At 35.9% G+C, this 15,570-nt stretch overlaps 1 protein-coding gene across 9 annotated transcripts in view; it reads left to right on the top strand.

The window, feature by feature from the left end:
• The window catches only part of LOC309383242 (sterol O-acyltransferase 2-like), a 196,056-nt gene extending 185,513 nt beyond the window's left edge, over positions 1–10,543 (top strand). For all 9 annotated transcript variants that reach the window (XM_081935541.1, XM_081935534.1, XM_081935536.1 and 6 more), the window contains one exon: positions 10,448–10,543. In XM_081935541.1, coding sequence (XP_081791667.1) covers positions 10,448–10,498 — 51 coding nt within the window. In that variant the 3' untranslated portion in view covers positions 10,499–10,543. The remainder of the gene's footprint in view (positions 1–10,447) is intronic.
• Positions 10,544–15,570: the final 5,027 nt, after the last annotated feature.

The following is a 15,570-nucleotide window of genomic DNA, read 5'->3' as shown; positions in this document are numbered from 1 at the left end:
CTAAATACAATAATGATACCAAATTATATGACATTGAAACAGAATCACATGAATTGGATAAAATCATTCAAAGCCCAGATAGAAAAATGATAGGGAGAATATATAAATTTCTTCTGAAATATAAAATGGAAGAAGAAATTGTGAAAGAACAAATGATAAAATGGGCACAGAACTTTGGATATAATATTGAATTAGACAAATGGGAAAATTTTGGGGAACAAACTTAAAAATGACACTCTCAGCTGCATATAAGGAAAACCAGTATAAAATGTTTTATAGATGGCACCTGGCACCAACAAGGTTAGCTAAAATATCGTCAAATACCTCCCCAAAATGTTGGAAATGCGAATCAATGCACGGAACGTATTACCACTTATGGTGGACTTGTGAGGAGGCTAAAAAGTTTTGGAAAAAGATCAAAAACTGGCTGGAGGCAATAACGGGAGTTAAAATAGAATGGAAACCGGAAATCTTATTAGGAATATTGCCTGCAAAATACAAAAAAGAAATCCACTATTTAATACTACATATAATAACGGCGGCAAGGATTGCCTATGCCCAGAAATGGAAAAACAAGCTAACTCCAAGTGAAGATGAAATAATAAGAAAGGTTATGGATTGTGCTGAAATGGACAAACTAACTAAAGAAATCCAGGGAAAAGAAGAATCAGAATTTTATCAGATATAGGATAAATGGTATAGGTGGATGGAGGAAAGAAACAAGAATCAATGAAGGAATGTAACAAAACTCAAAAATAATAGTTATGGGTAAAATAAGAAAGTTAAGAATGGTGAAACCCAAATAAAATAATTGAATGGGGAAAAAATAATAAAAATAAAAATAAAAACTTAGTTAATTTTTGGTGATTAATAAGTAGAACGTTGTAGCTGCTTATAGAATGTTCTTGTTTTTAAAATGTTTATTCGTTAACAGATAACCCATCATGACAATAATAATGAAATAATAACTCTAACTGGTAAAACAATTTGGATATAAACTATAATATGGGACCTGGGGAAAAGATTTACTAATTTTATTAATATTTTTTTTGTTTAGATTTTGTTATAAAGATATAATCTCTCCTGGGTACTTATAAATTCTAGCAATAAAATTTGTCTAGATTTATTATAATATAAATATAAATGATTCTAGACAAAAGCACGTTTAAACAAACATAGTTAAATGAGAATGATGGTATATTGATGGTATAAAGATTTTTGATTTAAAATGTACAATTCAATATGAATGAAATATAAAGAATGATTGTAGTAACGCACGAAATTTATTTCTAACCAATCGACATGCTTTCTGGAAGATGTAATGAAGAATGTTTTTGGTGTGTTTTTTGTTTAATTAAAACAATAAAAAATGAAAAAATGAAGATTGCTTCATCATTCCTTATTTCACATTAGCTGTTTTTGGGGTCATTCAAAAAAAGCACCTGACATTGATATATTAATGTTGCAAAGTTCTTTTTTAAAAAAAAAAAGTTTTATTTTTCTTTCTCATATACACATTCACAATAATACATTCTTATAAGTCCTATTAATATTTATATGTTATCTTTTAACATTTATCAGTGTTTAAATTTAAAAATATAATCAGGGTCACTTTTTTGCCATCCTCCACATCCATCTTATTTTACAACAACCCTACTTCTTCCAATGTTCCATCCTCCCTTCTCTACTTTCTTCTTTCCTCTTCTCCTTTCTCTTTTCTTCTTCCCCTCCCTCTCTCCCACTCCTCCTCTCTTCTTCCCCTTCCTACCCTCTCTCCTACTCTTACTACCCTCCCTTGCTTCCTCTCCTTTTCCCTTTATTCCTTCCTTCTCCTTCCTCCCTCCTTCCGTTGTTGTATTTACTTATTTTCCTCATCACTCTGATGGATTTTTGGGGTGGGATTCAAGGAAACCCGATTCCATATTTACATGTCTTTCACATTTTATTTCCATTATAATAGTTTCACATGTATCATCTTTTGACTGTATATTTGTATATTAATACTTTTCTGTTTTCCCCTCCCCTCCTCTTTGTTTAGTGGTATATCGTCTGGGTTGCTTAATCTGTAATCTTTTATTCATATTCCTTTTCTAGCCAATCATAAAATCACCCCAATGTTCTGAAGTGCACCGATTCCTCTTTGTCCTTTATTCTCAAAGTTAATCTGTTCATTTCTGCACCGTCCAATATTTTCTTTATTACCTCTCCTTCTGACAAGATTTTGTCTGTTTTCCAATTCTGTGCAAATACAATTCCAGCTGCTGTTCTTATGTGTATGATCAAATAGGTGTCTTCTTTACTACATTTCTCTAGTAAGATACCCAACTAAAAAAACTCTGGTATCAGCTCTACACATTGGTGTAACATTTTCTCTAACCATGTTTGTATTTTAACCCAATAGCTTCTTGCTTCCCTACAAGTCCACCACATATGATAATATGATCCTGGTAAATGGTGACATTGCCAAAATTTAGCTGATTTATCCTTAAACGTTTTTGCTAAACTTTTGGATGGCAGGTGCCATCTATAAACCATTTTGTACAAGTTTTCTTTATATGCTGTTGCCATTGTTAGTTTATAGTTCCTTTCCCATAGTTGTTGCCATTTTTCTAATTCAGTTGTATAACCAAAGTTTTTTGCCCATACTATCATTGTTTCTTTTGCTTCTTCTTCTTCCTCTAATTTAATTCTAACTAAATAGCTATATAATTTCCTAATCATTTTTTCATCTGTTCCCATAAGTATCTTATCCAATTCTGAACTTCCCAAGTTAAATCATACTCTCTAGCATCTTTTTCATATCTTGATTGTATTTGCATTTGTGTAGTCTAATTGTCTGGAACAAATATAAAATCCTGGGTAGTATGTTCATCTTGATTGTTGGTATTCTCCCTATTATTGATAGTTGTAAATTCCCCCATTTTGCCAAATCTGTCACAATTTGTTGTTTAGGTTTATGATAATTGTTCTCTTTAAGTGTTCTACATCTTGCTGTCAAATATATCCCCAGATACTTGACCTTATTCATGACTTGAATCTTCAAAGCTTCCACCAATTCTTCCCTTTGTCTTACTAGCATGTTCTTTGTCAAAATCTTCATTTTTCTTTATTTATTTTCAAACCTGCTACTTTTCCATATTTCTCTATTTTTTCTATCAATTTAGGTGCAGTTTCTAGTGGGTCCTCTAAGATGAAGACCAGGTAATCTGCAAATACCTGCAATTTATATTCTTCCTTTTTAATTTTCATACCTTTTATGTGTTTCTCTTCTCTGATGCTTCTATTTAGGACTTCTAATGTTAAGACGAACAACAGAGGCGATAGTGGACAAACAACAGAGGCGATAGTGGACAACCTTGTCTCATCCCTTTCTTTATTTCAATAGAATCTGATAATTCTCCATTTATCATTATCTTTGTTGTTTGTTTATGGTATATAGTTTGTATGCTTGGGTAAATGTCTTACCAAAACCCATCTGTTCCAGCTGTATCAACATAGATCGCCAGTTCACATTGTCAAAGGCTTTCTGTGCATCTAAAAACATCAAAGCCATTTGTTTTTCAGGATGTGCCTCATAATATTCCAGCATGTCCAGAATTATTCTCATATTATCTTTAATTTGTCTCTTTGGTAAAAACCCATTTTGATCAGGGTGGATAAAATTGTTTGCATATTTTTAAAGTCATTCTGCCAGTATTGAAGCAAATATCTTATAGTCTGAATTTAGTAGAGAAATAGGTCTATAGTTCTTAATTTGAAGTGGGTCGGACTCCTCTTTTGGTACAAGTGTAATATATGCTTCTGACCACGATTTGGGTATCCTCATCTTGGACATAACATCATTCATAACTTCTAGTAATGAAAGACACAATGATTCCTGCTATGTCTTATAAAATTCCACTGGCAATCCATCCGGGCCTGGAGCCTTTCCTTTCCTTTGTTTTTTAAGTGTTTCAGTTAACTCCAACATCGTTATGTTGCCTTCTAGCATCATTTCAGTTTCTTTAGGTGTCTGAGGTAAATTCACTTTCTGAAAATACTGTTTGACTCCTCCCTCTTCTATGTTCTCTTTTTCATACAATTTTCCATAGTAATCTTGTATAATTTTTTTCTTCTGTTCATTTCCATAACAAATTTGCCCTTGATCATTTATTAGTTGCATTATTTTTCTTGATTCTCTCTCTTTTTTCAATTTGTATGCTAACCATCTGCCTGGTTTGTTTGCATTTTCAAAGTAATTCTGTTTAGCACCTCTAATTTTTGTGCTAATTTCTCCTTTTCCATTAACCCCATTTTATGTTTAATTGTGTCCATTTTTATTTTAATATCCTTTTTTCGTGGCGTTTTCTGTAACTCTTTTTCTTGTAATCATCATCTAATATTTTAAAAGCTTATCTTTTTTGTATTTCTTTTCCTTGTATAGTCTATTATCAAGCCTCTAGTGTAGGCCTTCATTGTATCCCAATTATTCTGCATTGATGTGTCTTCTTTTCTGTTTTCTTTAAAGAGTGCCAATTCTCTCTCCATTTTCTGTACAAAGTCCTTTTCTTTTAGTATAGTGTTGTTTAGCGTCCATCTAGACCTTTTCCTTTGTCCTTTCTATTTAATTGTCATTGGGTTGTGGTCTGCCCATGTACTTGGTTCTATATCAACTTCTTGTATGTTACAGATCAAATCCATTGAAATTCATATCATATCTAATCTGTCAGCGTTCCAAATATCATGCAGAATTAAATCAGAGTCCGAGGCAGAGCTATCCTTAGTGTTCCAATTTAATAAGACAGACATGTTGGCACATAGCTTCATGCACCATGATAAATGTCTATTTGAGTAAAAGGTATATTGTCTATTTGTGGGATTTCTTTCTCTCCATACATCTTTTAAGTATATTTCATCAGTCATTTTAAAATAGGATTTTGGAAGAATCTTTCTATTTAGTTTTGTTATTTTTTATGTTTTATACTCCATGTTCTGATCTACAATTCCATTAAAATCTCCCATCATACAAATCCAATTCAATTATTTTCATGTGTAATTTCCTATAGAATTCATCTTGATTGTCATTGGGAGCATAAATTGCTATTAAAAGTATTTTCTTATCATTGTCCGTAATTTCCATCAAGATTCTTCCATCGTCATCTGTATAAATTTGTTCCGCTGGGATTGTATTTTTGATATTAAAAAACCACTACTCTTTTCTTGCATCTTGGCAACACAGTAAATATTTCCCTAACTTAGGCTGCACCAATATTTCTTCATATTTGCTTTTTAATATGTATTTCTTATAGGCAGATTATGTCCAATTTTAATTTCTCCAATTTAGGAAATATTTTCCTTCTTTTAATAACTGAATTAAGTCCATTTATATTTATTGTAATCAATTATTTCTCTTCCATAATTATATTTTATAGGTAGGTGTTCTGACCCCCTTCTTCCCTCGCCAACACAGAACACACTCCGGACCAAAACTACTTCAACAGGATTTATTGCACAGACAGACAGACAGATCCTTGGCAGCAATCCACCATGACAAGACTCTCAGAACCCTCCAGCACAGAGACATGATAGCAGCTATCCAGCATGCCAAGCTCCCAAGACAGAACTTTCCCAATAGTTCCTTTGTTGACTTCTGCAAAGGGTGTATGCACAATCCGTTCTTTTATAGACTGAAGAGGAGTCTACTTATCAGCAGCTCGCTGTCAGAGTCTGGTGGTAGCTCCAACAGCTCCTGCTGGGCCACAACAGGTAGGATTTATTGCTCTAGTAGATCTCGGTTCTCATTGTTCTCTAAGTTCAATGCCACTACTGCACCTTCTTCTTTCTCAGTTGCAACTATACACTCCTTTTGGAATTCAATTGGTGGTTCTTCCTTTCCTGTCTCCTCATCTTTCCCTCAGATGTTCTGCATAGAATAGTTCCGCTTTCTCAATTGAATCTATTCTATATCTTTGTCCTTGCCAAACAAACATGAGACCTTCTGGTATCAGCCATCTATAATTAACACCTTTTTAAAGTAAAATTTTGGTCAAAAATTGGTATTCTCTTCTTATCTCTCTCACTCTTTTTGGTATTTGTTTCAAAACTACAATCTCCTTGTCTTTATATTCCAGTTTTTTGTCTCTTGCCTTCTGTAATATTTGTGTCTTAATTGCTTTCTTAGTAAATCTTATATGAACTTCTCTTGGGAGATTGTTTCTCGCTGCATATCTTGTATAGACTCGAAACACCTCATCTATATCATCCATCATCTTCTCTTTGGTTATCTCCAGGGCGTCTGCCAGAAATTCTATCATTATTTCTGCCATGTTTTCTCTCTTTTCCTCTTCTTTATTTTGAAATCTAAGATAAAATTCTGATCGATCAATCTCCCATCCCAGTACTCCACTGTTATCTTTTTCCATCATGTTCAGTCAGCTATCAATATCTCCAATTTTCTTATCTCTTTGCTTTTCTTTTTCTTCAATTTTTTGAAGTGTTTCCTCATATTTCATCATCATTTGCTGAATATTCTCAATTTTTCATCTGTTTTCCCCATTTTTTGTTCAATGTTCTCTGTATTTTTTGTATTCCTGGCATAATCGTCTGGAGTGTCACTTCCTTGTCCTTGTCCTTTTCCTGTTGCAACATGATTTGTATTGATCTTTGTCCTCCAGATGGTGAAGAGGAGGAAGTTGGTATTGCAGAACCGACAGTCGATATCTTTTTACTCATTTTCAAAAAGTTGATCTAGTTGAGAAGTACGAGGTCTTCCAGTTCTTCTATACCTTGATCCACTTATATGGAAGGCAGTTATAATCCCAAGTAATCCTAGAACAAGAAAAAGGGAGGGAGAGAAGAGAAAAGAAAGAAAGAAAGAAAGAAAGAAGAAAGAAAGAAAGAAGAAAGAAAGAAAGAAAGAAAGAAAGAAAGAAAGAAAGAAAGAAAGAAAAGAGAAAGAGGAAAAAAGGAAACTAGGAAAAAGGAAAAAGTCTTCAAGCTCTTATTTGGCTTTAATTCAATTCAGCGGAGTGGAATAACAAAATTCAGCAGACAAAAGAAAAAAGAAAAAAAGAAAATGTGTCTATATATGCATCCCAAAAAATAGGAAGGAGAAGGCAAAGAGGAAACACTTTTTCTTTAAAAAGGGAAGAGAAAAAAAGAGCCAAACTTCTTTTGCAGCAAGCCTCAACCAGCTAAATGAGAAGGAAAGTAAGGGAGGGGGGGGGGAAACACTGCCACTATGTAGGAACCAAGACTCTTGTGTTGATTTCAGATAAAATTAACAATTCTCTTTTCAAGGTCACAGTAGACTTCTTTCTTCAGATTCCAGACTTTCTTTCAAGCCCAAACTCCAAGCTCTGATAGTTTCCCAAAAGAGCACCTGAATAAACAAATCTCCATTCTCATTCCACTATCATTTCGTAAACAGACTCAAAATCCTTTAAGTGTAGTGTCAGGTCTTAACTTTCCTCTAAACACTCATACATGAAAAAGAAAACAATGTTTCCAGACCTCTAGGTGGCAGTGTTCTTTTTCACTTTCCCTTACCTCCCTTATTCTCAAAATAAAAGAATAAAAAAGAAAATTCAAAAAGTTCAAAAAGGAAATATAGTAAAAACATTGTAAACAAAAAATGGTAGGAAAAAAGATTTTAGATAGAGGAAATTGTTATGCAAGTTATTTAAAAGGAAAAGACAGAGAAAGAAAGAAAAGAGAGAAAAAAGCCAGTCCAGTTTAAAAATAAGAGATGTTTGTAAAAATCCAGCCAAATTCCAACAATAAAAAGGAAAAAGAAAAAAACTCAACTTGACTCTGGTTTAATTTCGCCACTTAACCTCTTCAGTCTTCAATTTTAATTTTAGTCTTTTAGGGTGTTTTCTCAAATAATAGTGAATAAAAGTCCTCTCACCAAAACGACACACTTTCTCCTATTCTCTCTTCAATACCGGAGCTGTCCGTGACTTCAGCAGCTTTAATGGCTGTCTCGCAACCGCCGGAAAGAAAGGCTTTTCTTGGATCAACCAAGGACTTTGCGGTGTCCCTGGGATGTTTTCTTGGTGAATCTTACATGTACCTCTCTAGGCAGGTTGTTTCTCATAGCATACCTTGTATGTACCCTATATATTTCATTGATCCAATTTAACACCTTTACTCTCTTCTAATGTGCCTACTAGTATCTCTTCAATCTTTTCAGCTAAATTCCTTTCTTCTTCAATATTTTGAAATCTTAAGTAATTATCAGCCTTATCCATTTACCAGGATATATTTATCCTTTCCTGATTCTTATCCATTATTGTAAGTTTATAGTCCATCTCCTCCCCTTTTTTCTCTGTTACTTCTGTCTTCTCCTCTACCTTCTGTAATCTTTGTTCACTTTTTCCCATCATCTCCTTAACCTCTTTTAATTCTTCTTCTACTTTTTCCACTTTCTCATCTACCTTATTTATTCTTTCCTTAAGGTCTTCATGCATAGTTTGTAGCATACTTTTTAGTTCAGTACTGTTGCATTGTCATATTTGATTATTTTTGTGCCATAAGGCTGGAAGATGTTGTTGCTGATGATAAACATGCTGTTATTTTCTTCATCTTGCTCCTTATATTTAGCTTTGTAATCCAAATGGCAAGTAAAACTGTAATCCAAATTTTGGGATCCTGGAGTCCACCCAAACCAACCAAATTTTGCCCCCAGGTGAATATTTCACCTATTCAAATTTAAATTTAAGATCAAATTCAAAAACTTTGGGTTCTTGTTACCCTAATCTAAATGTGTTTTAAATCCACAAAAAATATTTCCCCACAACAAACAAACAAAATTGCAACAGAAAGAAAATCAGGGAGAAAGAAAAAGAAAATAATAAAAAGCAAAAATAGAGGTAATCAACCTTAGTAACTCGAACACCCAGAAAAAGAAAAAAGAGAGGGAAGGAAAAAAGGAAAAAAAAAAAGCTTAAAAAGTGTGTTCAAAAATCAAGTTCCAATATTCCAAATAGAAAAAAATCCCAAAACTCCAAAGTTATAGGTAAAAAAGAAAAAGAAAAAAGTACACAGCTGGTGTTGTTTCCTTCTTTAAGAGACAGTTATTATCAGCACTTTGTTTGTCAAGTCTCTAAACATTGTCCTAGGTCATTTCATTCTTATCTTCCTCTTTGTTCTTTGACTAAATTTAATATATTTCCTCTAAAACTCTAGATAGCATTATAGTTTGATCCTACTATTCAATTAATGGGGAGGATTCCAAAAGCAAATCTCAGATTTTCAAGTATAAAATTTATCGATATAAAACTTTCAGTGAAAATCAACTCTGTCCAATCTGCTTTCCATTCCCAAATCAGTTCTCAAATTCATTTAATGTTTTACTTATTTTATGGCATCTCCTTCTTCACCGCTACTTCCGGAGGTGGAGAGGCAGTCAAAAGTTCACTCTCCCCCCTTTCTACTTTTGCCATTTTCTTTTTTGACAGTTTCAATCAGGGAGTAAATGAAAAAAAGTATACACTGTACCCCAAGATAGTCTTACTATCTCACCCAGATGATCCACCTCATTTTCTTCTCATTCCTTATGTGGCCGCCCCAGCTTTTGACAGCTTGCAATGGCTGTCTTCCTGGCCATTGGATCAGAGGCTATTGCTGGTGCTCCAAAGGATTTGCGACATCCCCGATTGTGCCTCCATTCCTCAACGTCCCTACGAGATGGTTCCAATCCCCAGTGGGACCCCCAAAATGGTGGTGATATTGACTTCAGAGCCCCCAAGTCTGTGTCGTACCACTGCGATGCTGGCCATGCCTCTCCTGAATGTTGCAAAGTTTTTATTGTTTTATTTAAACTTCATTTCTCTTCATTTTACGGAGACCTAATTAGGAAAAATAATACCAAAGCAAAGTCCATTGAGACCAGCAGATATGCCCAGCATGTTGCCAACCATGTATGTTGACTCTGATTGGGAATCCAGCATATTTTGAAGACACCAGGTTTTGTAATGTTTTATAGCAAACTTCTGTTTTACAGCATAGTCAGAGATGCTCGCCTGCAGGGAATTAAAGCAAATCTTTCTTCCTTCTCCTCATATCAGTAGCTGCAAAGGGTACTCTGTGACATGCAGTATTGAAAATTCTGAGTCTAAGAGCCTTTGATAAACAACATCTTTCAAGTCTGGGCTACCTTGGGTTGCCTCCATGAGTTGAGGGGCCTGAGAAGCAAAACTGACAGAATCAGATTCTCCCTCCCGGAATAGACTAGGCCTGCAATTCAAAGTCTCTCCAGTGCTGCCTTTAACATTGCTTAAACTCTGGGAATGTTATTGTGCTGATGGGCTCCTGATTATGTTGGAACATTTTTATGGCTGATTTTGCTGATCCAGATCTAAGCATGTGATTAGCTGCAATTCTTGTATTATTTTGTCTCATGACAATTCTTTCCCTTCTAGCTGTTCTATTTCTCTTGACATAGTCATTGTTTTATTTTTTTCAGAAGACCTTCTGGGGGCAAGTGACTCCACGTTCCTGGTCTTGCCACCCATAAGAAACTATTTCCAACCAACCCTAGCCTTCTACTTTGCTTCCAGAATGATGTATGAGAAAGGTACACATTACTCTGCTGCTGCAACAAGGATTCTCAACACATCATGTGTCTCCTCAACTCCCTCCGTGGAAACCTGTATTTGGAAATTCCTTACTGCTTATATTTCCTACTTTTAGATTTTCATTCAGCATTTTATCTCCAGTAGTGAAAGAAGGGAATCTGAATTATAACCAGCAGTATTCCATTCAATAATAATAATAATAACACTTAATAATACTTTAATTTATAGACCGCACCCTTTCCTAAGCAGGACTCGGGGCGGTGTACAGTCATATTAAAACAATGTGGATACAAAAATATAGATATACATAGATACATAGATAGACAATGCCTATTGTATTGTGTGAATGATTTTTGAAACTATATTTGGAAATAAAAACAGATTATGCCAAATCAATCTTATTTCATTATTTGACAAAGTTACTTAGTAGACCAGAAAAATTCTGTGGACATAATATACTTAGACTTCAGCAAGGCATTTTGACAAAGTAGACCATGATCTATTTCTTGGTAAACTAGAAAAATGTGGGATAAACAGCATCTCCACAAGTTGGATTTGGAACTGGCTGACAGACCATACTCAAAGAGTAGTCCTTAATGATACTACATGTACATGGAGGAAAGAAAGCAGTGGGGTACCACAAGGTTCCGTCTTAGGCCCAGTACTCTTCAATATCTCCATAAATGGCTTAGATGATGGAATTTGCTGATGACACTAAGCTGACAGGAATAGCCAACACCCCAGAAGACAAGCCCCAGATCTAGAAGATGTTGACAGACTTGAGCAACGGACCCTGTCCAAAGACATGAAATGTAATGTGGAGAAAAGCAAGATTTTATATCTAGGCAGGAAAAACCAAAGGTACAAGAGCAGAATGGTTGAAACCTAGCTCAAAAACAGTAATTGTGAGAAGGACCTTAAAGCCCTAGTGGACAGTCACTTAAATATGAGCCAGCAGTGTACAGCAGCAGCCAAAACAACTAATACAATCCTTGGTTATATATACAGGGGCATAATATCAAAATCACATTAAGTATTAGTACCGCGTTACAAATCCTTAGTAAGACCACACCTGGAATACTGCATTCAGTTTTGGTCACCACATCGCAAAAAAACATGTTGAGACTTTGGAAAAAGTGGAAAGAAGAGCAACTAAGATGATTAAGGGCCTGGAGACAAAAACATATGAAGAACACTTGCAGGAATTGGGTATGGCAAGCCTAGAGAAAAGAAGGACTGGAGTGACATGACATCAATTTTCCAGTATTTTTTAATTAAAGTTTTTATTTTTTCATTTTCATAACATTTAATCACATGTATACTAATACACAACCAACATCATATTGTATTATTAAATGTTTACATCAATTCATCTTACCAACAACTCCCAAAAACCAATTATTGACTCTTCTGCTCTCCATGCACCATATGTGTACTTTATCCATCACTTTCTTCTCCCTCTCTCCTCCCCCTCCCTACCTCCTTTCTTCCCCCTGTTGTCCTTCCCTTCTCTGCTTCCCCTTCCTCTTCCCTTCTCCTCTCTCTCCTTTCCAGTCCTCCTTTCTCTCCTCCTCTTCCCTCCCCCCTTGCCCTCTCTCTTATCCCTCTCTTCTTCCCTTATCTTTCTCCTCTACTTCCCACTCTTCATCTCATTTACTTGGTGTATTTCAGCTTCTGAGCGAGCTCCATTTTATGTTGATGGTAATTATAATTCCTTTTCGATATACATATTTAATTTTTCTCCTCCTTTTTAGTAAAAAAAACCAATATAACAGAAAAGTATACATATATAGTCATTGTGCTTTTATCCCTGCCCTTCCAGTCAAATTTTGGCCGAGATGTAGACCTGGTTACAATTCATCGCTATTCTCATCATTATCTTTATATAATTATACATCCTTACATGCCCCAATTTGTGATTTTGTCTTTTTATCTCAATAGTTTCCGATTGTATGTGTATTTCATGTTCCCTCTCCATTTTTCCATATCTTGGATTACCCTTAATTGTCTCTACATGGCAATCCTCGCTGCTCAATGTTCGTTACACTTCCCTTAATCTATTATGTAAAATAACAAGCGGTAAACATATTTTGTCCGATGCTTAGGTGTCCTTCTTTTGTCATATTCAATCAGTTCGCAACTCAATTTAATTATCATGTTAAAAAGCTGGATCACAAAACTGTGCTTTACCACCTCTCCATATCAGTTTCATATTTATCCATATTCCTTACATTTTAACCTTTATTTAGCTCTCTTTCCATTATCATATTCAACCAGTTAGCAACTCCATTTTATTGTCATAGTTTAGGAATAAAGCCCTTATCTTAACTTTATATTTTCCCATATAATAGTTTCTAATTATCTGATTTTTTCCTAATAAGCCTTTTATCCCCTTTATCCCTCTGTTCTTGACTTCCCCCTTTTCTTTATTTTGACACATCCACTCTCTTCAATTTTCCCCAGGTCAAAAGAATATTTTATATTTCTCTTTGTTGGGGCATAATCTCCTACTTCAATTTTCCTTATGCCACTAACAACCTCCAAAACCACTTTTGTCTGCTTTTTATTTCCTTTTGTTGGGACACCTCCCCTTTTCACAATTTTCCCTACACCACTGCCAGGACCAATGAAGTTTTTTGTCTGCTTTTTCTTTCCCTCGGTTTCTACTCCTTCATTGTCTTGCCCCCCTCCTTCTTTAAATTCTTCTTTAGATATCTGCTACTCTGGATTCAGAATTCTATTTAGGCTTGATTTTAATGATTTTAATGATTTATGCATATTTTTTATAATTTCACATAGTTCTTCGAATTCCCAGTTTTCCATGATATCCAATTCCAAAGTTACAGTTAGTTATACAGTTCTTATTTCAGGGTTCTGTTCCACCTTAAATTTGTCTGTTTCAGTTGCTGTGGGGGAGAACAATGGGAGCCATCTTAGTCTTTTGTTCTTCCTTAATGTCCGGTTCCAAAATTGTAGTTAGTTATACAAGTCTTATTTTGAGATTCTGGTCCACGTTAAATTTAATTCAAACTAGAAGAGAAGCTGGGGCCATCTTAATCTTTTGCCAAGAGAGAAAAAGAAGAGGAAAATAAAAACAAAACAAGAAAAAAAAAGCCTTCATGTTTCCCAGTTCTTGATTCTGTTATTATTCTTTCCCTTGCCAGCTTCCAGTCAATTGTAGCTGCTCACAATATATTACTTGAGACAAACTTGCAAACAGTCAAATTCGGGTATTTCTCTTTGCCTCCTATTTTTCCAAATTCTGATTTATGGCACTTGGTTAATTAAAACTTCCCGCACAGTCAAGGTTAAGTTATCAGTAAGAAGTGCTTTTTTGGGGAGTTAAGATATATTAGTTGGAAAAAGTTCAAACAGAATAATTCCTTCAAAGTGTTTGGTTTCTATTCCAAGTCCAAAACCAAGTTTAGAGTTTATATTTGAGTGGGTTTGTCGTTTCACTACTTTCTCCTTTCTATCCAAAATTGTTTCACATAAATAACTTTTTGGGGGCTGGTGTTTCAACCATCCATTATCTCTTTCTTTCTTTTGAAAAAATCCCGATCTGACCATCAATATTATTTATGTTCTCAAGATTTCTTTGCCTTTTCCAGGTTTGATTTATAGTTGTGGGTTAGATAAATTTTCATACCGATCTTTCATCTCTTCCGTACTCTCCTGTACATTTGCTTTGACAAAAAGTCAGCATCTTATCAGCCATATTGCAGACAGCTGCCCCGACTCCAATTCATAAGACAAATCTCCGGCCTACGAGGGACCAGTTGCCTCCCTCTGGGTCTGATGAGACACTGCCCTTTTTCGCCCCCACCTCCAGTGGAGGTTCTGATCCAAAAAGGATCTTGGAGATGGTTTGTCAGACAGGGTTCATGTGAGGCTCTTAAGAGCCCCACCCCCCAGTCTGTCCAGCTGAAGAACTTCCTGTTGACTTCCAATTTTCCAGTATTTGAGGGGCTGTCAACTTATTCTTCAAAACACCAGAAGGGAAGGCAAACAATAGATGGAAACTAATCAAGGGGAGAAGCAACCTGGAACTAAGGAGAAACTTCCTAACTGAGGACAATTAACCAGTGGAACAGCTTTGCCTTCAGAAGTTGTAGGTGCTTCATCACTACAAGTTTTTCGGAAAAGACTGGACAACCACCTATGTGAAATAGTATATAGCAGTGATGGCTAACATTTTGTCCTTGTGGGCGACAGCATAGGTGCATGTACCCACCCACCCATAATACAATGCATGTGACACCCTCCCAGTGTGCCCTGCCCCCTGCGCATACGCACACAACCCCCCGTGCTCCCCCCAGGCCATGCACGTGTGACCCCCACGCCCCATTTTGGGCCTACCAAGCCTCCCTGAAGCCTCCTTGGACCAAAATCAGCATGGGGAGGCACTGCACACACACCCATGCTCCCCTTGCCCCCCACACACATGCATGACCCACCAGCACCTGCACATGACCCCCTTCTCCCCCGTGCATCTCCTGCATGTGCGGCAGAGACCCAAAAATCAGTGGGAGGCATGCGTGCATGCACAGTGGAGCTGAGCTGGGCCAACAGCTTGCATGCTGACAAAGAAGCCTCCGCATGCCACCTGTGGCACATGTGCCATAGGTTTGCCATCATGGGTATATAGGGTCTCCTGTTTGAGCAGCGGGGCCCTTCTAGCTCTATTCTGATTCATTGAAATAGGGGATCCCTCATCCCCATGTTATAACCTAGGCTTAACAGAATCATGAAACAGATTACTTGTCCCGAAAAAAACCCATTTTTTATTTGGCTAATATAAATTCCTCGTATTCACATCCAGCAAAGTCCCAGCAATAAGTCTTTCTAGGTTTAATTGCAAAACAAATCTTATCAGTTCTTGGATAGTTGCCAGGCCTATAGCTTCCAAGCGCAATGTTATACAAAGAAATATTTGGCAAGGAGTCTCTGTGATGCACAACTCAGATAAGCAAATCTTCACAATAATAAATGAACTAATTGTCTCCTGCAA

Source organism: Natrix helvetica (genome assembly GCF_964273705.1).
Source record: "Natrix helvetica genome assembly, chromosome: 1".
In the NCBI taxonomy this organism is placed as follows: Eukaryota; Metazoa; Chordata; class Lepidosauria; order Squamata; family Natricidae; genus Natrix; species Natrix helvetica.
The sequence above is the reverse complement of the archived record's forward strand: the minus strand, read 5'-3'. Positions and strand labels throughout refer to the sequence as shown.